This window comes from Schistocerca americana, chromosome 1 (assembly GCF_021461395.2).
Source record: "Schistocerca americana isolate TAMUIC-IGC-003095 chromosome 1, iqSchAmer2.1, whole genome shotgun sequence".
NCBI classification, from domain to species: domain Eukaryota; kingdom Metazoa; phylum Arthropoda; class Insecta; order Orthoptera; family Acrididae; genus Schistocerca; species Schistocerca americana.
This window is the reverse complement of record NC_060119.1, coordinates 1012134793-1012162652: the sequence shown is the minus strand read 5'-3', so window position 1 is coordinate 1012162652 and position 27860 is coordinate 1012134793. Positions and strand designations below refer to the sequence as shown.

The following is a 27860-nucleotide window of genomic DNA, read 5'->3' as shown; positions in this document are numbered from 1 at the left end:
AGAAGACTGGATTCAAAGCGTTTAGTGATTTCACAGAATGTGACCAGAAATTGCTTGTTTCGCGTTCAGAAGCCAAACTTGACGAAAATTCCATCATTTGCTTCCACCATGAAGCCCTCTTCCTACATGAATATCAAGCGATGCAAAAGAAATGTTGCAATCCATTCAAGAAGAGGAATCACAATGTAAAAGCTGGACTTAGACTGCTTGATAATGAAACAGCTGCCAAACTTTGCCTGTTAAAGAAAAAAGAAGTGATTGATATAAAACCTGGTCAGAAGCTTTGCCCTCGCTGCATGTCGGCACTGAACCAAAAGCTAGAAGATTCATCATCACTATCAACCCAATCTGAACAAGATTTCACAACGGATGAAACTGAACCAGCCATCAACAAAAGTTTATCATTTATTGGTGCTTCACCATTGAAAAGAAGACAACTAAGTAAAAGAGATAAGCAAAGCTATGCAAAAAGAAAGATCTTGGATGCACAAAGTTTAATTGGGAATCAAATTGCTGCTGCTGTAGGAATCAATTACGATGAACAGCCAAGTTCAAGTAAAAGTCGCCCATGCAATAATTGTGCAGATCTTGATAATCTTATAGAAGAGTTGAAAGAAAAATGTAAAGTGTCAAATCGTAGGACAAAAGTTCAAATATTGACCTTGGTTCCAAGAAGCTGGACAATTAAAGATACGACAACAGCATTTAATGTATCAGAAAGAATGGTAAAGCAAGCGAGAAAACTGAAGAATGAGCAAGGTGTTCTAGCTTTTCCAGCAAATCGGCAAGGAAGGAAGCTTTCAGATGAAGTTGTTCAGAAAGTACATGACTTTTTTCAAGATGACGAATTCAGCAGACTTTGTCCAGGGAAGAAAGACTGTGTGCCTGTGAGAATTTCAGGAACAAAGGTGTACAAGCAAAAGCGGTTGTTGCTTTGCAATTTGAAGGAAATGTACGTGTCTTATCAGAAGCAAAATGGACCAGAAATTGGCTTCTCAAAGTTTTGCGAGCTTAGACCAAAATGGTGTGTTACAGTTGGCTCTGCTGGAATGCACTCAGTTTGTGTCTGTACAATACACCAAAATGTCAAGCTTATGCTCACTGGTGCATCAATCAATGAAGACTACAAGGAAATTCTTAGCAAAGCTGTTTGCAGCTTGGAAAACAAGGATTGTATGCTTCATCGTTGTGAAAACTGCCCTGGTCCAGAAGGTGTAGAAGCAGTTATTGCAACATATTTTGAAGATAATGACCCTGAAGAACTGATTGAGTACAAACAATGGATTCATACCGACAGGGATACTTTAGAAACAAAGCAGCTTTCAACAGAAGAGTATGTTGAAGATATTGCAGCAAAAATTTGGAACCTGTCTTGTCATCACTACATTGCCAAGCATCAAAGCCAGCACCTGAAAGCTCTCAAAACTGATTTGAAAGAAGGCGAATTCATAATACTAATGGATTTTGCTGAAAACTATTCATTTATTGTTCAAGATGCAGTGCAAGGCTTTCACTGGGAAAACAGTCAAGCAACAGTTCATCCATTTGTAGTCTACTACTGTGAAAACGAAGAGGTGCAATGTGTGAATCTTTGTGTTATTAGTGACTGCCTTCGACACGATACGATTACTGTCCATGTTTACATTGGAAAAGTAATCAATTACCTGAAGATGCAATTTTCCAAAATAAGCCACATCCACTACTTCAGTGATGGTTCAGCTGCACAATATAAGAATTTCAAGAATTTTCTCAACTTATGCTATCACAAAGAAGATTTTGAAATAACAGCAGAATGGAATTTCTTTGGAACAAGCCATGGAAAGTCGCCTTGTGATGGCATTGGAGGCACAACAAAATGGTTGGCAGCAAGAGCAAGTTTGCAACGTCCATATGAAAACCAGATTCTAACACCCAAAGATCTTTTCAACTTCTGCAATGATAATATCAATGGAATCAAATTCTTTTTCATCAGCAAAGAGGAAGTTGAAGAAGAAAAAGCTTCTCAAGAAGAAAGATTCCTGCAAGGGCACACTCTAGCTGGCACAAGAGAAAACCACCATTTTTTGCCCATTGATATGACGACAATTAAGGTCAGTAGAGTTTCTAATGATGCGACATCTTTTTTGGCCAAAATTAGTGCTGCTGAAGTAGTAGTTCAAGTCATGGATCTTCAGCCTGGGCAGTATGTTGCTTGCATTTATGAAAAGAAATGGTGGATTGGAAACATCGTTGAAATCTCAGTCGAACAGAAAGATGCTTTCATAAGCTTTATGCATCCTCATGGTCCTGCAAGTTCATTTTATTGGCCCTTAAGACGTGATACTTGCTGGATTCCAGAACAACTTATCATTGGTGTTATTCCAGCTCCATCAGTGACATCATCTGGTCGGCAATACAGTTTTCCTGAAAGCATTCTCTTGCAAATCAACGATGCTTCCAGAATGATGAAGTAACTGAGGAAGACAGGCTTGGGAACCTGCATAAAGAAACCCACAATCAGGCTTGGGATCCTGTGGTAAAGACACCCTGTAATCAGGCTTGGGATCCTGTGGTAAAGACACCCTGTAATCAGGCTTGGGAACCTGCAGTAAAGATACCCACCCGTGGCTGTTACTGCATGGCTATCGGGCGTGGCCCCTATGGCGATGGGGATGCTGGTTTTATTGTGATAACCAGTAATGGCTCAGCCATCATGGACCAACGCAGGGCACTGCGCACACAAAATATAAGATACTTTGACCTGAGTAAATAAGCACTTAATGGAAGCGTTGCAAAAGAAAAATATATCCATCTCGTAGAGCAAGAGTTTCTCTTTCAGATGATACTATTCACAATTAAATCCAGGCTGACTATTTTGTAGTAATGGGCTTTGAACTTTGGTAAATAAAGCCATTTGCGCTGACACTGCCAAATTTGAAGAGATTTTGCAAGGCGACTATAAAGCCTGGGTAGTTGGAAATCCAGCTGTATTATGTCCAGCACAAAGATAAGACTTGGTAAAAAGTTCAAGTCCATATCTTTATCTGCAAGGAAATTATTGCAGTCTGAATATTGGTCAAAATTTGTCGCATTAAGTCACGACAGAATTAGGGGTACACTTTGAGTCGACTTGTTTGACCGGATTTTGCATCAGTAATCTTATAATTAATTTCGTTTGAATCAGCACAAAAAACTGTACAGGGTCTCATCTTACTAACCATTCTTATGAATTGGTTTCAATTTTATGAGACCCCAAAAATGGCATTTTGTCTGATGTCGCGCGCATGCGAACTTACTACCCTTCAGACAAGGGGGTGTAGATCAGCAAGTATTGCAGCTAGAGGCTTGAAATCTTGAGAAACTTAATTTAGCACTTGACTAGTGCTACAGATAAAATTTGAAGAAAATTGGAGACATGATGGTGGGAAGGTTTAGACCACTTGGCATGGAATGACCCTATAGCCATCCTTGACAACGATTACAGTGGCTTGTTGGGACTGAAGGGGACTAGGTGAAGTGAACTGTGAAGAAGGTGCTCAGGTTCTGGAGTGTCTTCACTGTCATTCCCGATCACAATGATGTCATCAACAAATCTGAACCAGGTGAGGGGTTTGGGATTATGGGTGGTTAGGAAGAATTCCTCTAGATGGCACGAGAACAGATTTGCATACGGTCGTGCTATGTGGGTACCCACTGATGTACTACAAATTTGTTTGTTTGTGCTTTCAAAGGTGAGTGGGGATATAGTTAGCTATAGTCATAGTAAACAGGAATGAGGTTGTAGGTTTAAAGTAAGTCAGGAAATGGGAAAGATAGTGTTCAATAGCAGCAAGACCATGACCACTGGTGGTGATAGTGTAGAGGGTGGTGGCATTGGCATTGGCATTGACATTGACAAGCATGGTGCCAGATGGTAAAGGAAGAGTAACTGTGGAAAATTGGTGGAGGAGATGGTCGGTGTCTCTTATATGGGATGGTAGGTTACAGGTAATACTCTGAAGGCACTGATTGACAAGAGAAGTAGTTGTCTCTCTGGAGGCACAGTAAACAGCCAAAATGGGGGTGGGGGGTTTACTTTGGTTGGTTTTCGGCATTTTAGGAAGCACATAGAAGGTAGGAATGTGTAGAGTTGTGGGGGAGTAAAGACAGACTCAGGGGAAAGGTTCTGGGATGGATCTACAGATTTCAGGAGGGACTGGAGATCATGCTGCATTTCTGGAAGAGGGCTCGTAGGTGTATCTGCAGAGTCCCTCTGCCACGCGGTTTCTGCAGTTCATAACCAGAGTAGTGAAGACTTTTCTGCTAGGTAGGATTATATGGTTGGGATTAGTTTTTAGATGGTGGATTGAGGTTCGCTCTGCAGATGTGAGGTTGGTTTCCATGTTGAGGGATTGGGGAATGATGGTGAGGCAAGATCCAATGTTAGGAAACTCTGGAACGTTAACAGCGTGGCTTTCGGGCAGTGAGAGTGGACCCAACTGTATGGAAGAGTAAACCAGGTTCTACAGGGTTCAACATTGGTTCTGGAGTGAGATTAGTGTCAAAAAAACTGTTTCCACTTTGGGGCTCAACCCCAGCATAATTGAACTTGGGAGTGGGGCAAAAGGTAAGATCTTTGGAAAGGACAAACTTCTGTGAGTCTGTCACAAATGATGGCCAGCCTGAGCATTCTTTATCACTAGAGCATTCTTTATCACTAATGTTCATTCGTCTACAAATAAACTTGATGCACCATTTTGGAACACATGGCAAAAATAGAAATAAAATATTCTATTGGGTTTTGGTCGTGTTAGTTGGTTCAGTTTAGTTTGGATCACTGGTACTATTTCACTTGCATCCTGTAAACATCACAATGTTCTGTTAAAGGATTCTCTCTTTTATGATGAATCTGACTATGTAATTCTGGTCACTGTGTAGAATTTTTTGGACCAGCGATGCCCATCTGGACTTCTCTGAACCACCTTCTTTGCTGCAGGAAACGGCTACCAAATGATGACTGAACTTGTATATTCACTTTCTACCACCCATTACCAGCTGTTTATTGCATAACTGCATTTACAACTCAGTCCATTAACACGATGCTAATACATTCTTTCTCTATGAGAACTCGAACCAGAGCACCACCGATCTAACAGCAATACAAATGCTTTCCTACATAAAAAGTATAAATAACAAATCACAACTTGTTTTTCACCCAAGAGATTCCATAATCCCGTTTATTCTGTGCGTGTCTTCTGGGTCAATGGACAGCATACCAAATGTCCAACTTAATCAGCATTCTCCTGGCTTCCATACACTGGGCTACATCTTCCCTTGTACGTCCTCTCTGTATGGACAGCAGTTCTGTCAATATTTGACCCCCCCCCCCCCCTATTTTACTTAAACATAAGAAACATCTTTAGCTGATGCAACAATTCTTCAAATAGTGGAGCAAGACTTGATCCACAATTTCCTGTTACATTACAAACAGAAGCTTAAGTCACCACATTTCCATGAATTTGCATTTTATATCTACCGTATTTACTCGAATCTAAGCCGCACCTGAAATTTGAGACTCGAAATTCAAGGGGAGAGAAAAGTTTTAGGCTGCACCTCCAAATCGAAACAAAGTTGGTCCATTGTAATATGAGACACAATTTAGGTTGAATGAATGACGATAAAGCTACAGTAGTTTGGCTCGAGTCTTAAGGTTTACCAGGTAGCCATTGCTATGAGTCAGGCGCTCCGTCCGTATTTATACGGATACCCTTCCTTTTTCACGTGCTTCGTCTGGTTTGAATCGATTGCTTATTTTGCTTTGATCTGATAAGTGCCGTTTTCTTTGTTATAGGTGTTTACGTCACTCTAAGCTGAAAATGCATTACTGTACTGCGTCATGCATTGTTTGTCACATTATGACAGTGTGTGTTTACGGCCTGTCATCGCTCGCGCCATGGCTTGCTTTTGTGCGCACTACCGCTGCTTACAATTTAAAAATAAATAAATAAATAAATAAAAAACAAACAAAAAAAATAATAATAATTAAAAGAGAGGAATCGTCTCATTTAGTGAAACAATGGCAAGAGACTGCTATTTGTTGTTACTTACACTGCTGCTTTCTTTGATAATGATCAACAAGAACCAAGACTGCGCATGATAGAACATGTTCTGAACGAGAGTTAGGCGAAAATTTTTCTGCGTTTGAAAATCTTTGCGCCCGCTTCTTTAGTACATCAAATGCTGCACAGAAATTAGTCATCTTAGATTTAAAAATCTAGTCTGTTGCCGTGCTTCGTTTCTGACTGTATCACTATCAGGCATAAGAATAATACGAATATAAACATGACACGATATGTATATTCTTCCGCGTTTGCTGTTGTCTCACTCTAGTTTCGTAGTTTATTAGGCAGACGGGATTTAAATTTAAATGAGATAGCAGCAAACACGAAAGAATACATGGCAAAATGTATATATTCGTATTATTATGATGAAGAGAATACTGCTTGTGATTCACATTTCATCAGGTTCCTATTAGCAACCATCTCTTCTCACAGATAGGAAAAAATTCAGAACGTAGAGTTGGCCATATTGACAAAAATCCCAAACAGTCTTACCAGTCGGATTTTCGTAGTACATTGAAATTCTGCTACATTTGAAGATGAACAATACGGAATTTGTATTTACTTTGTTGGATAATGTATGAAAATGCAGTGGTCGTAACTCGGGGCGGAGGAAAAAAGCTCGTCTTCCACCTTTTTTTTAAAATTTATTTACTGACGCAGAGGTTTTGGCGCCAGTATTTATCTTTGTGCCTACAAAGCATGCCTGTGTAGCGCTACATATATTCGATGGCAGAAGTTAGTTGTGGCGGCACCTTTCAACGTTTTTCAGAACTTCCACTTGCTTTGCACTCAATTCTAAGCTGCAGGCGGTTTTTTTTGGATTACAAAAACCGGAAAAAAAGTGCGGCTTAGATTCGAGTAAATACGGTATTAATTTTGACAGAGCAGACTTTTATTGCAGTCAGAAACAACCGTTAATTTTATCACTCATTTTAAAATTGCACTATCTCTGTAGCTGAATGATTAGTGCCGCTGTCTTCAGTGCAGAAGGAGTTGGGTTCATTCATTACCAGTACCTCATCAGATTTATTATTATTATTTCTTTCTTTTCTCAGGCGTTATGTCTGGTCAAAAATGGAAAGTGACGCGGACCTTGCTCAAGCGTCACTTCCTTTTAACTGTACAGTATGTGTTATATTGCATTTAGGAACTTTCGGGTAATTGAACATGTATCAATAATCACGGATTTCTGTAGTTGTATATATATGTTTGGATGTAGCTGTATTGCATTGATGTACTGGTGGATATTGTGTGGTATGACTCCTGTAGTTGATAGTATAATTGGTATGATGTCAACTTTATCCTGATGCCACATGTCTGACTTCCTCAGCCAGTTGGATGTATTTTTCAATTTTTTCTCCTGTTTTCTTTTGTATATTTGTTGTATTGGGTATGGATATTTCGATTAGTTGTGTTTATTATTATTATTATTATTATTATTATTATTATTATTATTATTATTATTATTAGGTACGGAGGTCTAACAGTGTTCACTTGGCCTCATGAGGTCAAATGAGAAGCTGCTTGAAACAAGAAGCAGTGTCAACGTCAGGAATTATCTACTGGCATAACAGCTAGAGGGATTGGCAACATGCTGATCACGTGTCCCACATCACAGATCGTCCCTTTTACTGCCTTGTAGACAGCAGTTAGTACAATCCACAAGAAGTATTCACATTTCACATACAGACACCACCCCTCCTTTCTGTTAGTGTCACAACGGCACCAATGATTAGTAACTTTTCACACAGAGGGAAGGGGAGAACTGCATGGCTCGTCTGATCGAAAAATTCTTTACTTGTATTAAGACACTCGTACACACGAGCATGCATCCCATCCAAGTGCCATTGTGTATTTTTGAATGTATTCATGCAAGAGGAGTGGGCTGAAGGATGTTCCAGCATTGTTGGTAAACACATGAATACCAACTGGAATGTCAACAGACAGGTGGCTATCTACGAATGTTTCTTTCTGAAACCATGTTTATAGGACGACCATTTTTACTAGTTCGCAACATGAACAATGTTATTGAACAGTTTGATTAGTGAGACTACTATACACACCAATTAACAAAAACAAAATGACAGCTCAAGTATAATTTTATCTACCGTTCTCACTTGCTATGAATTTGCCATCTGCATCCCAATGGGAAACAATTTACACAACAGCAAACAAGAAATTATCTTCTAATAATAATTAATATTAATGTAATATCATAAAAGGGATCAACTCATGACATTCAATCAGGAAGAAAACATTACTCACCAATGTAATTGTTTCATGCTCGGGTATTCCACTTTTTGCTGCCATTTCCTTTATATCTGCAATAATTTCTTTGATGGGTCGATATTCTGAAAGTTGTTCCTCCAGTTGTTGCTGCAGGTCACGTTTTGCCTCTTGACTTGCCTTCAAGGAGTATTTGGAACAAATTCATTAGCTTCTTAAGCCCTTGTCTCATTTATTTATTCTACTGGATAAAACATCAACTGCTCTTACAGTGTTTAAGGAGAAAAAAAATGTCGCATAGAAATGCAATATTTGAGACACGCATACCTAAAAACATTGTTAACTGAATGTAACATGTGGACACACACAGTGCAAATTGCACTTCTATTTTACTTACAGAGCTATAATATAAGCTGCCAGACTCCAAATGATTTCATGTTAAAATTAACTATCTTCTTTTAGTGCGGAAAATAATGCTTCAAGTTTTCCTGTTACTATACCCTTTGTGGCAGACCCTTTTTTTTTGCATTTCGACTTACTTAGTTAACAGTGTTAAGACTGCAGAGTAAGCTTCCAGTATTGACAATGGTCATACATGCTCCAAAACTGAATTAAATTGCTTGGAACAGTTAAGGCAGACAGACACATGTATAGCTATGTTCCTCACCTTGGAAACTGTGTGTATTTAGAGAAGGGAGGATTTAGGAAACTCCAAAAGATGAAAATACTGCAACTGATACCAGCCAGGGTTGGTAATCACAAAACAGCAAAGTATCACTAAGATATTCTGTCCTGGTTATTCTTCCCATAATTTTCTTTCACTTTTTCCCCCTTCCTCGCCTTTTCACATATTGTTTCACCATGTGTTTCTCACTAATGTCAGCTTTGAGATATTGATCACAATTTGCTCGGAAATGGAAGTGTGTGACATAATTCAAAATCTTTTACTGTTATAAATTATCTGTCCTGTTTTCCACTGTGCTTATCTTCCAATCTTGGGTTCTGACTGACTAATCCTCTTCTTTTTTTGTTGATTTCTGTATGTTTCAATACCTATGATTTTCTTAGTCTCCTTTATGAATACCAAGATGAGCTGATCTCTCATTCTGTTCCTGTATTCATGCTTGAACGTTTTCCATTAGAAGCGGAGCTATGTAAATCTTAGAGAGAAAGTAATCTCGTAATCCACTGGTATTTTCTACATTTCTACTTCCACATCACATTGTATTTTTAAGACAATTTTTTCCCAATTCAATTACCTCCAGTTAAAATGCATAATAAGCTTTATTAGGAATTTTTCTTATCTAGTTTAACAACTGTCTCACACAAACATGTTTAACTTTTATAGGAGAGAGAATCTGGCAGACACAAATGGAAAATGGCACAGACAAAGCAGCAAGAGAGAATAATAAGGGAGTTTGATTGGAATAAGGACTAATGTTTTGTGGGAGAAATTAATCTAGAAATATTCAAAAGCACCATGTACAGCAAGTGGGAGGGGGACGCGCTCTTCTACAGTGCACATTTGCTCTTGTAACATATAGTAAGTCCTCTAAATTATACTCATAGTGCACAAATTACTGTGCTGTTTGTGGAAAATGTTCTGACACGTGATGTGATGTCCACCATTGTCAATAAAGAGTTAGTCCCTGCATTGAGTCCTAAAACACATGATTTTGATCCGCCCCAAAATGGGGGGGGGGGGGGTAAAACTTATTTTGCTCGAAATGAATAGCCCCTGTACCGTATTTACTCAATAAGATGAGGTTCTCCTAAATTTGTCACCTCAAAAATACAGGGTTATTTTTAATTCAGGTATAGTGTCAGATCAATATTTTTACGTTGTTTAATAACTTAATATAGGATTCAATCTTACTTTTACAGAGGAAACTTTGGCAATTGATGTCACATGCAGATTTATTTTGAAAAATATGGAAAGGTTAGATGAGGAACAGTGACACCAGCTTGGCTGAGAATTAGGACAAACGTGGCGAGTGGATGGTGGGTGAGCAGCATATTTCATTGTGGCGGCAACCATGAGTATGTAAATCACGTACTTTGGTTTTTTGGGACATCTAGCATGGTTAAACTGCAGTTTGTGTTAATCCATTTGTGGTCAGAATAAAATTCATGTTAAAACTGGATAAATACTCAACAACAGAATACATTTCTGCAGGAGATAGAAGTATAGGTATGAGCCAATGGCGTAATTGTTTCATGACGCGCTGTTATTAACGATTGCTGTGAGGTATGATGATTCTGTGCAGCCAACGCGAAAGCAGAGTGCAAAGGACATGTCTGGACAATATAGTCTCAAACTCCAATGTCAATATAGATGTGAAATCTGCTACATATTTGGGAAGAGGAAGCTATGCGCTCAGGTTCCATTGTAATCACAACATATATGGAGGAATCATCATATTTGTGACAACGACGATTATTAATTCCACTGTTGTTAGTATACAGGGTGATCCATTGATAGTGACCAGGCCAAATATCTCGCGAAATAAGCATCAAACGAAAAAGCTACAAAGAACAAAACTCGTCTAGCTTGAAGGGGGAAACCAAATTGCACTATGGTTGGCCCGCTAGATGGCGCTGCCATAGGCCAAACGGATATCAACTCAATTTTTTCTTAAACTAGGAACCCCCATTTTTAATTACATATTCATGTAGTACGTAGGGAAATATGAAAGTTTTAGTTGGACCACTTTCTTCGCTTTGTGACAGATGGCGCTGTAATAGTCACAAACAAGTATGTGGTATCACTTAACATTCTGCCAGCGCAGACGGTATTTGCTTCATGATACATTACCTGTGTTAAAATGAACCATTTACCAAATGCAGAAAATGGTCAATATCATGTTGATGTATGGCTATTGTGATCAAAATGCCCAAAGGGCATGTGCTATGCACGCTGCTCGGTATCCTGGACAATGTCATCCAAGTGTCCGGACCGTTCGCCGGATAGTTACGTTATTGAAGGAAACAGGAAGTGTTCAGCCACATGTGAAATGTCAACCATGACCTGCAACAAATGATGATTCCCAAGTAGGTGTTTTAGCTGCTGTTGCGGCTAATCCACACATCAGTAGCAGACAAATTGCGCGAGAATCGGGAATCTCAAAAACGTCGGTGTTTAGAGAATTCTACATCAACAACGATTGCACCTGTACCATATTTCTATGCACCAGGAATTGCATGGCGACGACTTTGAACGTCGTGTACAGTTCTGCCACTGGGCACAAGAGAAATTATGGGACGATGACAGATTTTTTTTGCACGCGTTCTATTTAGCGACGAAGCTTCATTCACCAACAGCAGTAACATCAGCGACGTTGACGAGTTAATGTATGGTGCGGCATTATGGGAGGAAGGATAATTGGCCCCCATTTTATCGGTGGCAATCTAAATGGTGCAATGTATGGTGATTTCCTACGTAATGTTCTACCGATGTTACTACAAGATGTTTCACTGCATGACAAATGGCGGCGTACTTCCAACATGATGGATGTCCGGCACACAGCTCGCGTGCGGTTGAAGCTGTTTTGAATAGCATGTTTCACGACACGTGGATTGGTCGTCGAAGGACCATATATATCATGGCCCGCACGTTCACCGGATCTGACGTCCCCGGATTTCTTTCTGTGGGGAAAGTTGAAGGATATTTGCTATCGTGATCCACCAACACCACCTGACAACATGCGTCAGCACGTTGTCAACGCTCGTGCGAACATTACGGAAGGCGAACTACTCACTGTTGAGAGGAATGTCGTTACACATACTGCCAAATGCACAGAGGTTGACGAACATCGTTTTGAGCTTTTATTGCATTAATGTGGTATTTACAGGTAATGTCGCAGTAACAGCATGCATTCTCAGAATTGATACGTTCACAAAGGTGCATGTATCACATTGGAACAACTGAAATAAAATGTTCAAACGTAACTACGTTTTGCATTTTAATTTAAAAAACCTATCTGTTACACCCCCCCCCCCCCCCCTCCATGAACCATGGACCTTGCCATTGGTGGGGAGGCTTGCGTGCCTCAGCGATACAGATGGCCGTACAGTACATGCAACCACAACGGAGGGGTATCTGTTGAGAGGCCAGACAAACGTGTGGTTCCTGAAGAGGGGCAGCAGCCTTTTCAGTAGTTGCAGGGGCAACAGTCTGAATGATTGACTGATCTGGCCTTGTAACATTAACCAAAACGGCCTTGCTGTGCTGGTACTGCGAACGGCTGAAAGCAAGGGGAAACTACAGCCGTAATTTTTCCCGAGGACATGCAGCTTTACTGTATGATTAAATGATGATGGCGTCCTCTTGGGTAAAATATTCCGGAGGTAAAATAGTCCCCCATTCGGATCTCCGGGCGGGGACTACTCAAGAGGACGTCGTTATCAGGAGAAAGAAAACTGGCGTTCTACGGACCGGAGCGTGGAATGTCAGATCCCTTTATCAGGCAGGTAGTTTAGAAAATTTAAAAAGGGAAATGGATAGGTTAACGTTAGATGTAGTGGGAATTAGTGAAGTTCGGTGGCAGGAGGAACAAGACTTTTGGTCAGGTGATTACAGGGTTATAAATACAAAATCAAATAGGGGTAATGCAGGAATAGGTTTAATAATGAATAAAAAAATAGGAGTGCGGGTAAGCTACTACAAACAGCATAGTGAACGCATTATTGTGGCCAAGATAGACACAAAGCCCATGCCTACTACAGTAGTACAAGTTTATATGCCAACTAGCTCTGCAGATGAAGAAATTGATGAAATGTATGACGAGATAAAAGAAATTATTCAGGTAGTGAAGGGAGACGAAAATTTAATAGTCATGGGTGACTGGAAATCGTCAGTAGGAAAACGGAGAGAAGGAAACATAGTAGGTGAATATGGATTGGGGGGAAGAAATGAAAGAGGAAGCCGCCTTGTAGAATTTTGCACAGAGCATAACTTAATCATAGCTAACACTTAGTTCGAGAATCATAAAAGAAGGTTGTATACCTGGAAGAATCCTGGAGATACTAAAAGGTATCAGATAGATTATATAATGGTAAGACAGAGATTTAGGAACCAGGTTTTAAATTGTAAGACATTTCCAGGGGCAGATGAGGATTCTGACCACAATCTATTGGTTATGAACTGCAGATTGAAACCGAAGAAACTGCAAAAAGGTGGGAGTGTAAGGAGATGGGACCTGGATAAACTGAAAGAACCAGAGGTTGTAGAGAGCTTCAGGGAGAGCATAAGGGAACAATTGACAGGAATGGGGGAAAGAAATACAGTAGAAGAAGAATGGGTAGCTCTGAGGGATGAAGTAGTGAAGGCAGCAGACGATCGAGTAGGTAGAAAGACGAGGGCTAATAGAAGTCCTTGGGTAACAGAAGAAATACTGAATTTAATTGATGAAAGGAGGAAATATAAAAATGCAGTAAATGAAGCAGGCAAAAAGGAATACAAACGTCTCAAAAATGAGATCGACAGGAAGTGCAAAATGGCTAAGCAGGGATGGCTAGAGGAGAAATGTAAGGATGTAGAGGCTTGTTGTCTCACTAGGGGTAAAATAGATACTGCCTACAGGAAAATTAAAGAGACCTTTGGAGAGAAGAGAACCACTTGTATGAATATCAAGAGCTCAGATGGCAACCCAGTTCTAAGCAAAGAAGGGAAGGCAGAAAGGTGGAAGGAGTATATAGAGGGTTTATACAAGGGCGATGTACTTGAGGACAATATTATGGAAATGGAAGAGGATGTAGATGAAGATGAAATGGGAGATATGATATTGCGTGAAGAGTTTGACAGAGCACTGAAAGATCTGTATCGAAACAAGGCCCCGGGAGTAGACAACATTCCATTAGAACTACTGATGGCCTTGGGAGAGCCAGTCCTGACAAAACTCTACCATCTGGTGAGCAAGATGTATGAGACAGGCGAAATACCCTCAGACTTAAAGAAGAATATAATAATTCCAATCCCAAAGAAAGCAGGTGTTGACAGATGTGAAAATTACCGAACTATCAGTTTAATAAGTCACAGCTGCAAAATACTAATGCGAATTCTTTACAGACGAATGGAAAAACTGGTAGAAGCGGACCTCGGGAAGATCAGTTTGGATTCCGTAGAAATGTTGGAACACGTGAGGCAATACTAACCTTACGACTTATCTTAGAAGAAAGATTAAGAAAAGGCAAACCTACGTTTCTAGCATTTGTAGACTTAGAGAAAGCTTTTGACAATGTTAACTGGAATACTCTCTTTCAAATTCTGAAGGTGGCAGGGGCAAAATACAGGGAGCAAAAGGCTATTTACAATTTGTACAGAAACCAGATGGCAGTTATAAGAGTCGAGGGGCTTGAAAGGGAAGCAGTGGTTGGGAAAGGAGTGAGACAGGGTTGTAGCCTGTCCCCGATCTTATTCAATCTGTATATTGAGCAAGCAGAAAGGAAACAAAAGAAAAATTCCGAGTAGGTATTAAAATTCATGGAGAAGAAGTAAAAACTTTGAGGTTCGCCGATGACATTGTAATTCTGTCAGAGACAGCAAAGGACTTGGAAGAGCAGTTGAACGGAATGGACAGTGTCTTGGAAGGAGGATATAAGATGAACATCAACAAAAGCAAAACAAGGATAATGGAATGTAGCCAAATTAAATCGGGTGATGCTGAGGGAATTAGATTAGGAAATGAGACACTTAAAGTAGTAAAGGAGTTTCGCTACTTGGGGAGCAAAATAACTGATGATGGTCGAAGTAGAGAGGATATAAAATGTAGACTGGCAATGGCAAGGAACGCGTTTCTGAAGAAGAGAAACTTGTTAACATCGAGTATCTAAAGTGTCAGGAAGTCGTTTCTGAAAGTATTTGTATGGAGTGTAGCCATGTCTGCAAGTGAAACATGGACGATAACTAGTTTGGACAAGAAGAGAATAGAAGCTTTCGAAATGTGGTGCTACAGAAGAATGCTGAAGATAAGGTGGGTAGATCACGTAACTAATGAGGAGGTATTGAATAGGATTGGGGAGAAGAGAAGTTTGTGGCACAACTTGACTAGAAGAAGGGATCGGTTGGTAGGACATGTTATGAGGCATCAAGGGATCACAAATTTAGTGTTGGAGGGCAGCGTGGAGGGTAAAAATCGTAGAGGGAGACCAAGAGATAAATACACTAAGCAGATTCAGAAGGATGTAGGTTGCAGTAGGTACTGGGAGATGAAGGAGCTTGCACAGGATAGAGTAGCATGGAGAGCTGCATCAAACCAGTCTCAGGACTGAAGACAACAACAACAACAAACCTGTTACCAACTGTTCGTCTAAAATTGTGAGCCATATGTTTTGTGACTATTACAGCACCATCTATCACAAAGCGAAAAAAGTGGTCCAACTAAACCATCATATTTCTTTACACACTATACGAATATGTAATAAAAAATGAGGGTTCCTATTTTAAAAAAAACACAGTTTATATCCGTTTGACCTATGGCAGCGCCATCTAGCGGGCCAACCATAGCGCCATCTGGTTTCCCCCTTCAAGCTAGACAAGTTTCGTTCTTTGTAGTTTTTTCGTTTGACGCTTATTTCATGAGATATTTGGCCCAGTCACGATCAATGGACCACCCTGTATACAGTGCGACAACTTTAATTTGCCGATGAGCTTCCCAGTTCTGAAGTCAATAGGCATCTGGATACTTCGGGTAGTAGGCATCTGTTGTGGCTACAGCCAACCTTAACCTGTTAACAATGTTGTATGAGATACTATTGTCGACTGCTGTGTTATTGTGTTGTATTTTATTCTATTTCATACAGTTTCCTTTCCTGGTGGTAAGTGTACGTAATCGTTGCAGTTATGATTTTCATTAATCATTTCAATACACATATCAAGTTCCATTTTGATTATGAACAACATTTAAGTGACCTTTACTTCCATGAGCGACTTTTGCTTTCATGGATGCATAAGCCATATTGCAGGAAGTATGTTAGGTGGGGCTTGTTACACTGCTTCACTTACACTTAATACACTGTAGAAAGATATTGCTTCTTTCCTTGCTGCTCACTGGTTAAACGAAACTATCAACCCAAATAATGATACCAACTATGAAGATAACAGATGACTGACTTAAAAATCAAAAAAAGAAAGCGAAGAAAAAAATTAATGTAAATAACTTTTTTTGTTTACTTCATTTCTCTTTGTGTTATCAAATTATATGATACTCTCAATTATTTGGGGTAATTTGAGTGGGGAACATGCACAAATAATTGGTATTTTGACATGTATTCTTTTTTTGAAAGTTTATCCAAATTCTGTGCACAGGTACTGTAGGTCTGTTTATTTCTTAAAGTAGTCTGTGATGTTGGTCTGTTCTGAGAGGAAATAACATTTTTTCACGTCATGTCAATATGTATTGCAGTAATAAATTTATTGTACTGAAATCTTCTGTGGTCCATATAATTTACGAGAGTGGTATGAAAAGTTCTCAGAATCACTACGAGAGGTCAGCAAGATTCGAGCAGTGATTAAGTACTTCATAAAGAAATGTATGAAAGCAAAGGGTTTTCATGCTGATTTCCAGGATACTATAGGGGACTCTGCTCCTTTATATTCAACTGTTGCCAAGAGGACAAATGAATTTAAATTTGGTTGGGAGAGCTTAGATGATCTGCACAGTGGTCGGCCAAGATGTGTCACTACTCCAGAAATCATTGCGAAAGTGCACAAAATGGTCATGGAGGAGCGCCGATTGAAAGTGCGTGAAATTGCTCATGCTTGCCAGATGTAATCTGAAAGGGTATATCACATTTTAACATAAGAATTACAAAAAAAAAAAAATTATCTGCAAGATGGATGCTGCAAATCTTGACCATGGGTCAGAGACATGTGCCATCACCATGGCAAAATTACACGATCTAAGGTATGAATTGTTGCCACACCCACCTTATTCACCTGATATGGCTCTGTCAGACTTCCACCTCTTCCCAAAACTAAAAATTTTTCTTGGTAGACGAGAATTCACTTCAAACGAAGAACTGATAGCCGGAGTTGACAACTATTTTGCAGGCCTGGACGAAACTCATTTTCGAGATGGGATCAAGGCACTAGAACATGGTTGGACCGGGTGCATTAATCTACAAGTAGACTACACTGAAAAATAGAAGCGTTTCAGTGACGCAAGTACTTTTTTCTATTCCGTTCTGAGTACTTGTCAAACCACCCTCTTAGAATAGTATCAACACATTGAAATGCAATATGGTGACTGACATGGTCAATGTCTTCACATTCACTGTCTTTTTGTTTTGCTGTGAAGCAGCAGTCAAAATTTCAGCATCACTCATGTGCTGGAAGCTGGGTTCACATGCATCTATCTTCAGCTAATCATTCAAGTTTTCTTCATCAACATCATCAAAACCATTGTCAACAGAGCAATTATTTGCGCAGTTATTTCTTCACCACTGAAACCTTGCAAATCACTTTGTCCTACATCTGGAAGGATTTTCCTCCACAGTCTAACTACTGTATATGTTTTGACTTCCTGCCAGGCATCAGAAATCTCGTGTATGGCATCTAGAATTGGTAACTTCTTAAAGAATGCCACAAAATCACCCTCGTCAACTAGCATTCTCAGTAGACCAACCCGGTAATGCCATTTTACCAATGCAATTATGTCGTGGTCCATTGGCTGTATAACGGCAGTCTAATTTTTGTTTTAATTTCAACAAATTTCTTTTGTTTCTCCATTATCTCATTTACAAATTTCTTTTAACTTGCTCTGGCAACTCTTATATGCTGATGAACATCAGAAAGCAGAGTGTGTTTTTTGTTTATAGAGAACAGGCTGGCTTTAGCAATGGAAACGGTACTCTGTTGTCAGACGGTAGTCATTTAAACGATGGAAATGGCACTTATTGTCATGTGGTGAGTTGTTTATTGAGTTTTGCTCAATAAATAACTTCTACTTTTTTTATTTTTTTATGCACAAATAATACACAAACAAACAATCAGTAGTATACCATACACACAACTAATAAATGGCATGAATTTAGGAAAGGTATAAAGTTAACTTTAGGCACATATCTTGTAACAATAAAACAGTTTGTAATTTTGATTAGACAGAATATGTTGAAAATAAAATTTTCTGCAAAACTCTTAAAAAGAGAGGGAGTTCATCTCTAATGCGATACTAAAGAGTTACTGAAGTAAATTTCTTAGAATTTCTATTGCTGTCTTTTACATTTTAAAATATCAACACAACAATGCAATTATGATCTGTAGCTGTTCAATACCATTAATATGGGTTACGAGCACAGACATATCATGCAATTGTAGGAGCTTATTTGTGTGTGTCAAAGAGCCCCAACAAAGACATAAAAATGTGTACTGCAATCTGACAAAATATGTACACTATGTTGAAATTTGTGTGGCAGCAAGACGAATGAAGCCAAATCTCTGCATCAGTCCAGTCACAATCTTTCCAAGGAAGGAAAATTTAAAACCATATAGAGTATAGTGGCAGATAAGACAAATATGCACACCATATTAAAGCAAGTTTGTCCTTGCCACAATCTCAATGATAATGTGATGTACTTTAAATTCACAATCCTTCACACATTGTCTCTAAAGCAAAATGCAAAGGCATAATCCGTGAACACAATAACATCACCAATATTGCCACCTATTCTGGTAAAATAATGTATGTTGAGTAGTGGGCCTACTATTTCTGTTAGACACACACCTGAGATTACAGATCTTCTGATGACTGCCTGTCCAGTGCTGCATGTGGAAAAGATATTCAAGCTGTTATGAATTTCACTGCCTAGTTAACAACATGTTTTACTTACTTGATTTAAGTATTGCATTGGACCATACACTTTCCAGGAAACTGAGAAAATAAAAGTTAGCTGTTTGTCTCAATAACAAATTTATCCTTTAGTAGCAAAGCAAATTTCCATGTTTTTAAAATTCAAGGTGACAATTCAATTTGCTGCACAGAAGTTTTACCATTTCTGTGTTCCGAACTTTTAGACCTGTTATGGTTTTACGAGATCTGGTCAGAGTTATTTCTCTTACAATTAGACAGTATTTAACAGTAGACCAGAGTCCAATTTAAGTTTCCTTATTCCTTGAACCTTGTTCCGGGCATCAGTTTCATTGATCTTTCAAGGCTGACACACTTCGTATATAACAGAATTCTGCATGATATTTCCAACTAAAAATAGTTCAAATGGCTCTGAGCACTATGGGACTTAACATCTGAGGTCATCAGTCCCCTAGAATTTAGAACTACTTAAACCTAACTAACCTAAGGACATCACACACATCCATGCCCGAGGCAGGATTCGAACCTGCGACTGTAGCGGTTGCCCGGTTCCAGACTGACGCGCCTAGAACCGCTCGGCCAATATTTCCAACTAACAAATGTATCACATAAACTTGAAATTTGTTGCTAAAAATCAAGCACTTGTTAATACATTCAAAGCTTCTTCTGTGATCAACATGATTTTAAAGTACATACCTAACTGATTAAAAACTACACATTACTAAACAAATAGAACTAATTATGAAGCTAGAATCTACAGTGAGTCCAACGACCCCCCCCCCCCCCCCCCAGGCATGCGCGCGCACACACGCACACAGTGACAACTGAATACATATTTTAATGAGGTACTATTACAGAAGCCACATGAGTGGACTTACCTGAGCTTTATGCAGTTTGACTATGTCAACAAGGCCCTTTTCCTCAAACACTGCTCTGAAGTTTTCTTCTGTACGCTTGTTCTGTGGTACAAATTCCATCAACCTAAAAAGATTCAACTCTTAATGTAAATAGGTTTTTGTAGCTCTAAAATCTGTGAAACTATCTATTGTTCAACTATCTTAAAAATAATTTTTACTCTTTAAAGAAAGCTACAGTTCATTTAAAAGAAATTAACTTAGGGGGAAAAATTTTGACAACAGGGGTACTTTTGCAATTAGAAAATGAATTAATTTATACCAATTAGACAATGTTGCTGGTCAGCAATTTTTTTAAAATACTGCTGTTGTTTGGAAGGAAATTCTTGTGATACATTGATGGCAATTTTTAAAAACTGACGATCAGCAAATTACGCATTTCCACATTTAACTGTTTGTGTATGGAACAACATTTACCATGTCCGAAGCTGTCATTTATAATATTCCCAATTTTTGATTGATACAAATCCCATCAGACATCCAAGGAAGAACAATCATCATTACTGATGTGAAAAACAAAAGGATATCATCATATGAGAAACTTTGCAAATGACTTATGTGGAAGTGCAAATTTTTAGTCACTACTGGCTAGAATTATCAAATAAGTATCTGTTGCTTCACAAAGAGGCAGAATGGTTGTCCAGTAATTACCTTTAGGAGCCAAAATTCCAGTACTGCATATGCACTAATTTAAAGTAGAAAAAACTACTGCTAATTCCTTTCTCTGGGAGGAATGTGTGTGTGTGTGTGTGTGTGTGTGTGTGTGTGTGTGTGTGTGTGTGTGTTTCCCATAATATTTCGTAGAATTCAAAGTCGGTAACCATGAAATAATTATAAATATGAGTGAATTTCAGCATCTGCAAGACTATTCACTAAACTATTTCCTGGCTGGTTGGTACCTTTATCAATTTTAGAAGTGTAAACAATTTGCAAGACAACACCCCTAGCAATATGAATTGCACAACTGATTCTCTAAAACCAATAACTACTAATTTGAAATATAACACTAAGAATTCATGTCTAAACTAACCTGCTTTCAATTCCACCCTTCTTCAGAGCAGCCATTAGGCTACTGAGCCCTTTTTCTTGTTTCCATGTCACAAATACTTCCAACAAGAAATCCAGTGCCAGGTTGTCCTTTATAAGATGTTCCTATGGGGAAAAATATTAGCTTTACTTACACACATGTTGCAAATTTAAAGAGAAACATGTGTACACAAATTTATGAACACCAAACTTTTCTAAAGGAACCATTAATAATATTCAATAATCAGAACAACAAACAGCAACAATGAACCTAAAAAAAAATTACGTTATTTCATAGTGAACTTTATCCAGATGAACTATTTTATCAGAGATCGTTAGTGTCTAGTCCCTAGCGAATGAGACAGAACTGAAATTGAGGGTAGCAAAGCAAAAGCTGAAATGCCTAACTCAGTTTTCAAAAGTGTTCCTTTACAAAAGAAAACTCAGGAGAACTGCCCAAGTCTAATCCTCATACCACTGCAAAGATGAGTGAATTAAGTATTAGAATCAGTGGTGTTTAGAAACTGCTGAAATTGTTAAAATTAAACATAATCTATCCCACATCCCTTGATATTAAAATAAAATTTTAAAAAGTGCCCAGTTGACCACCTCAGTGCCAACCAGCAAGGATTTTGAAAACATCAACCATGTGAAACACAACTCACTTTTCTCACACGACATACTGAAAGCCTTGGAATCAAGGCAGGCAGGTAGATGCCATATTTCTTTGTTTCCAAAAAGCAATTGGTTCCGTACCACACCCATGCTTACTGTCAAAAGTACGATCATGAAAGTGAAATTCATAACTGGATTGCGGACTTTTAGGTAGGGAGGATTCAACATGTTACCTTCGATTGAGAGTCATTGTTAGATATATAAGTAACTTCAAGTGTGCCCTAGGGAAGTGTGTTGAGACCCTTGCTGTTTATGTTGTATATTAATGGCCTTGCAGACAATATTAACAGTAACCTCAGACTTTTAGCAGATGATGCAGTAATCTATAATAAAGTACTGTCTAAAAGAAGCTGCACAAATGTTCAGTTGGATCTTGATGAGATTTGCAAGTGGTGCAAAGATTGACAACTTGATTTAAATGTTTAAAAATGTAAAACTGTGCACTTCACGAAACAAACAAACAAAAAAAAACGTAATATCCTATGACTAGTATGAATATGAGTTACAATTGGCATCTGCCAATTCGTACAAATACCGGATGTAACACTTTGTAGGGGCATGAAATTGTGTAATCACATAGACTCAGTTGTGGGTAAAACAGGCAGTAGTTTCGGTTTATGGGTAGAAAACAAGGGAAGGGAAATCAGTCTACAAAGGAAATTGCTTGAAAATCACTTGTGTGACCGGCTCTAAAATACTGCTCCAGTGTGTGGGACCTGTACCAAATAGGACTAACAGGGGATATTGCACATATACAGAGAAGGGCAGCACAAACGTTCCCATGTTTGTTTCATCCACGGGCGAGTGCAACAGAGTTGCCGAAGAAACTAAACTGGCGGTCTCTTGACGATAGACATGAACCATAACGAGAAAGTCTACTAATAAAGTTTCAATAACTAGTTTTAAATGATGACCCTATGAACATAAGGAGTTGTATTGTGTGTCGCTCATGTAAGGTCTGTGAGGATAAGGTAGGAATAACTGCACTACACACAGAGGCATTCAAACAAAACATTCTTTCTGCACTACACATGTGAATGGAACACGAAGAAACCCTAATAACTAATACAATGGGGTGTACCCTCTTCCATGCATTCCATGGCAGTTTGCAGAGTACAGATATAGATGCAGATATAAGGTGGCAAGGATGTGTTGGTGCCATAAAGTATCTTAAGCTTCATGCAGATTGAAATACTGCAACAAAGTACTGATACACGGTAAAAGCTGATTGGATAGCAGACTCCAGGTGGACTGAACTATCTGCAGTAGAGTGGCATCTGTGAAAACCAATGTAGGTCAAAGCAAAAGGTTCTGGGCTTCAAGCATCCAATGCAGCCTTTGACAATATATATTCAATGAACTTGCAGAGGACATTGGTTAAAATGATAGGACGATAGCTGTCCATATGAAGAAGTGGATCACCCAATTACAAAACTGGAAGGATGAGACACTCTCACCACTGGGAATGGAATTCTCACTCACTCCAGAGTCTATCAGAAAAGGCAAGTATATGATACTGCCTAGCCACCAATAGGTATTGAAGCCTTTGGTTGTGCACCTGCTCCAGTCCATGAGCTGTGTCCGGGCAGAGAGTGAGGGAACTGGTGATAAAGAGAGTTACTCCAGATGGTGTTTGATAAGGCAGAATGCAGGCACACAGTGGACAGACACCAAGGCCTGGGCAGCAGAATGCTCAGCGATAGGACAATACCTTTCAGGGAAATTATAAGGACACTCGTAGGAGGAGAGCAGCCTAAAATCTGCTTGATCTTTGCCCGAACTGTGGAGAGGGAGTATGTGGATCTATGGCAGGGATGTATTGTTCCCAACAAATACATTTCTAGATAAAGGGCACTGGACACGAAGCTGTTGAAAGGCTAGGAGATGGTTGAGATGGATGTCGTTTATAGTGTTGGAGGGAAAGACACAGGTCTTTAAGGAGACATTGTATGTGAAATTCACTGAAATTTGACATTTTCTGTTTTCTACTCCATAATGTACTTTGGACTTTCTTGAAAATTTTGGTATGTAACACATCAAAATCAGAAAATTGTGAGACCTTCAAATAATGTTTTGAAAGTTGACGCGTGGCTGTCAAATTTAGTGGCTACGCATATACTGCCACAGTCGAGCAGTTATATCTTGGGAACTACACGGTCTAGAAGGCTTTAAATTGCTTTGTTTTGTGCTTACTGCTATGTCTCACAACTTGTCATTACGAATAAACAAATCAGTCCTTTGTTTCTGATACTGTCTGATGGCAAGACGACAAAATGTGCTGGAAGACTAACAGACAAAGTAATTGATGAATTACAGGAATATTATGGGAAGGCCAGTAGAGATAACTAAGACACTTTAGAGAAGATGAAAAGAGCTGTATGGAGCACTTTCTTTCATCGAATATCAACCAATGAAAAACCATGTCATGCTTTGTGTTCACCTCCACCAAACACTTGGTGTAAATATAGGCAGCCGAATTTTTCTGACACCCTGCATGAATTTACACATAACCATTCTCTTCCTTTGGCAGTAATGGAGGCAATCAAACCTATCTACAGAGATTTGGCAAATCCTGAGCGACTACAGAAGTGTTTACATGGGAAGACCCAGAATGTGAATGAGTCCTTTCAATAATGTTGTGTGGTGCCGTGTGCCTAAAAATGTATTTGTTGGCCTTATGACTCTAAAGTTAGAAGTGTCTGATGCTGTAATAACTTTTAATGGTGGGAACTATGAAAGACTTAAGGTTCTGGAGAAGTTAGGGGTAAGATTTGGAGAGAACACAGCTAAAGGACTGCGGGAACTGAATGAGCTTCGTGTACATGAAGCAGAGTTAGCTACTCACCAAATGACAAAAGAAGGAAGAAAGATATGGAGGAGGCAAGCATTGGGCTGTTGTGATACTGAAGCAGACACAGACTATGGGCTAGGGCAATTCTAGAGCATAAAATACACAGAGATGCAAGCCTGTATAAGAATTTGTAATTAACAAAATGTTAAATCTCAATATCTCAACTACATTTTTTGCAATAAATGGTCTGTTTTCTAAAAAAGTGCTCATGGTAGAGACTTGAAATTTTCACAGCATGCCAAGTGTAAGATTCAACACACATGGCACTAGAATAATCAAACATGCCCCACCATACAATTTTAGTAATAATTCTACTTCAATGTATCTAAAAAGGTGCAGTCAGTAATTATGGAAAACTGTAAGTTGGTGTCTTAAAAAGTTTCCAAAATAATGGGTCGCAAAATTCGATAATTTAACAGTGATGGCATAGGACATACAATGTCCCCTTAATAGCTGTAGCAATTTTGGGAGTCCACTACGGGATGGTCTTGCGTCTGGGAGAACCTGAGGAAGACGGAATCGCTGAAGCAACTGCCAAAAGCATGGTGCTTGTCAACCTCTGTATTGACTCATCAATGCCCCAGGTGGTGGAGCAGTTGAGATGAAAACCGAGGGAAAGGCACGCGAATCCACATTACTAAAAGCTGACCTGGAAGGGCATCCAGGCAAGTGATGCTGGAGGAAAGATATGCGATCGGAAAATGATCTGTTGCACAAATCTTCATGAACTCTCCACTGAACGTATGGGTGGAATCTATGGTTACATATGGAAGGAGCAATGGCCAAGAAAGTGCTGTGTGCCTCACTAAAGTGAGTGGGAGCTCTGGCGTTGTTGAGGCAGCTATCTACCCCACCTGGGTAGGAGGTTCTTGAGGAAACCCCATCCCCGGCAAGTGCTATTGACGATTTTTCTCTGACTGAGGGTGGTGATGATCATGATGATTGGTTTGTGGAGCACTCAACTGCATGGTCAGCAGCAATCGTACAAAGTTCCAATTTTTTCACAGTACTTTTTTTTATTTTTCCAGTCCAATCTAGCCAGTCACAAATGATGAGGAAACACAAACACCCCAGTCTCCAGGCAGAGAAAATCCTCAAACTGGCCGGGAATCAAACCCTGGACCTGATGAGCCAGAGGCAGCAACGCTAGCCACTAGACCACAACCTGCGGACTCTGACTGAGGAGGAGGAGGAGCAGTTCTTCAAGTGGAAAGAACAGGAAATGACCGGGAGGGAGAAAGCTAAAGAGGACAAGACAAAGGCAAAGAGGAAGGAGGTGGAAAGGTTGAAATGGAAGCAAAGTTTGGTATTATAGATACTGGGGGGGAGGGGGGGGGGGGTTGGTGTTTGAATCTGTCAGGTCTCATAGGACAGTTTCGAACTCCTGATTCTTCCTTTCCTTTTCATAGATCAGGAAATCCAGTGAATAAGAAAAACGTGGACCAGAACAGCTCATTTACTTGGAGATGGCAGCCACATTCACAAATAGTGTTCGCCTCACATCACAGAGAAATGTGACCAAAATGGAGACACTGGAAACAAAACGTGACAGGTTGGTTAGAGTGCTTCACATCACACAATGGTAAACCACAACTTTGACTTTTTCTGAGGGGCGTGTTTGTACCAAAACGATTGTCTTTAGGACCTCACAGGACTTGCCAGACGAAATGAACGCTGCGGCATGCCAGATTAGTCGCCAGTTCATCGTCAGATTGAAGGAGGCGATCTGGATCATACTTAAGGACTACAGAGGCCAACAACGGAAAAACTTTTTGTTGAAAATACCTTACTCTTATGTTTTTTAGGATGATAAATCCAAATATGATACTTAAAAAACTGTATCACCCACCATTTCTTCACATTTTACAGTTAAATTTATTAAATTAAGCAATTTTTTAAAGAATTTAACAGCTTTTATATAGTTAAAATAATTTAAAAAGGAGGTGTGAAAAACATTTGCTGGCAAAAAAAGGTCAATTCTATTTTTGTGTTAACAGATGGTGTTTTGTTTACTGTCAACCTAACATCACCTTTCCGTTTCCTGTACATGTGCTCAGTGCAATGCTTAATCGTGGTTGTAAGAACTCTGCTGACAGATTTTGTTCGTTATATTTGTGGTGAATTTGTGATTAAAACACACCAAAGAAACATTACAGATTTGTGAAAAAGGTTTATCTATCATACTTTCGATGTAAACTTTGTGATCAAGATGAATCTTGGGTGCTGCATAAGGTATGTTATGTGTGTGTTGAAGATCTGAGAAAGTGGTCCAAAAAAGGAGGAAAAAAGCCTTTAGATTTGCTGTGCTTATGATATGCAGGGAGCCAAGAAATCATTCTGATGATTGCTACTTTTGCAGTGTTGATATTAGTCATAATTCAAAAAACAAGAAAGTAATAAGCTACCCCAACCTTCCGTCCGCCAACCAGTCAGTAGGGCATGGTGTAGATTTGCCGGTTCCTGAACCACCAAATGATTTAAACCCTATTCCAACATAAGTATTTTCTGATGTACAATCTGCTTTACATGGAACAGATGATGATAAATTCCATTGTAATACAGAAAGTGTAGAGTCAAAAATGTTTACTCAGACAAGTTTAACGATTTGGTTATGGATCTGGGTGTAATGGAAGAAAAAGCTGAATTGCTTGGCTCTAGATTAAAAGAAAAGAATTAATTGGCAGTTGGCACCAGCATACACATGCACAAAAAGAGAGAGCAGCAATTTTCCAAGTTTTTTCAAAAAGAAGGTGACTTAGTGTACGGCTCAGGCATTCCCAGTCTGATGAATGAGTTTGGATTTTACCAAGACATTAAAGTGATGGAAAAATGATATCAAGGCCGCTGTACCTACAGATTGGAAAATTGCGCAGGTCGCACCAGTGTTTAAAAAGGGTAGTAGGAGTAATCCATCGAACTACAGACCTATATCATTGACGTCTGTTTGCAGTAGGGTTCTGGAGCATATACTGCATTCAAACGTAATCAACATGGTTTCAGAAAACATCATTCTTGTGCAACGCAGCTAGCTCTTTATTCGCACGAAGTAATGGCCGCTATTGACAGGGGATCTCAAGTTGATTCCGTATTTCTAGATTTCCGGAAAGTTTTCGACACCGTTCCTCACAAGCGACTTCTAATCAAGCTGCGCGCCTATGGCGTATCGTCTCAGTTGCGCGACTGGATTCGTGATTTCCTGTCAGGAAGGTCGCAGTACGTAGTAATAGACGGCAAATCATCGAGTAAAACTGAAGTGATATGAGGTGTTCCCCAGGGAAGCGTC

At 39.3% G+C, this 27860-nt stretch overlaps 1 protein-coding gene across 1 annotated transcript in view; it reads right to left on the bottom strand.

Moving 5' to 3' along the window:
• The window catches only part of LOC124616207 (protein krasavietz), a 60556-nt gene that overhangs the window by 8502 nt on the left and 24194 nt on the right, over positions 1–27860 (bottom strand). Inside the window, exons 6-8 of the mRNA XM_047144514.1 lie at positions 21056–21177; positions 19990–20092; positions 8346–8486 (exon numbers count right to left, since the gene is read on the bottom strand). Coding sequence (XP_047000470.1) covers positions 8346–8486; positions 19990–20092; positions 21056–21177 — 366 coding nt within the window. The remainder of the gene's footprint in view (positions 1–8345; positions 8487–19989; positions 20093–21055; positions 21178–27860) is intronic.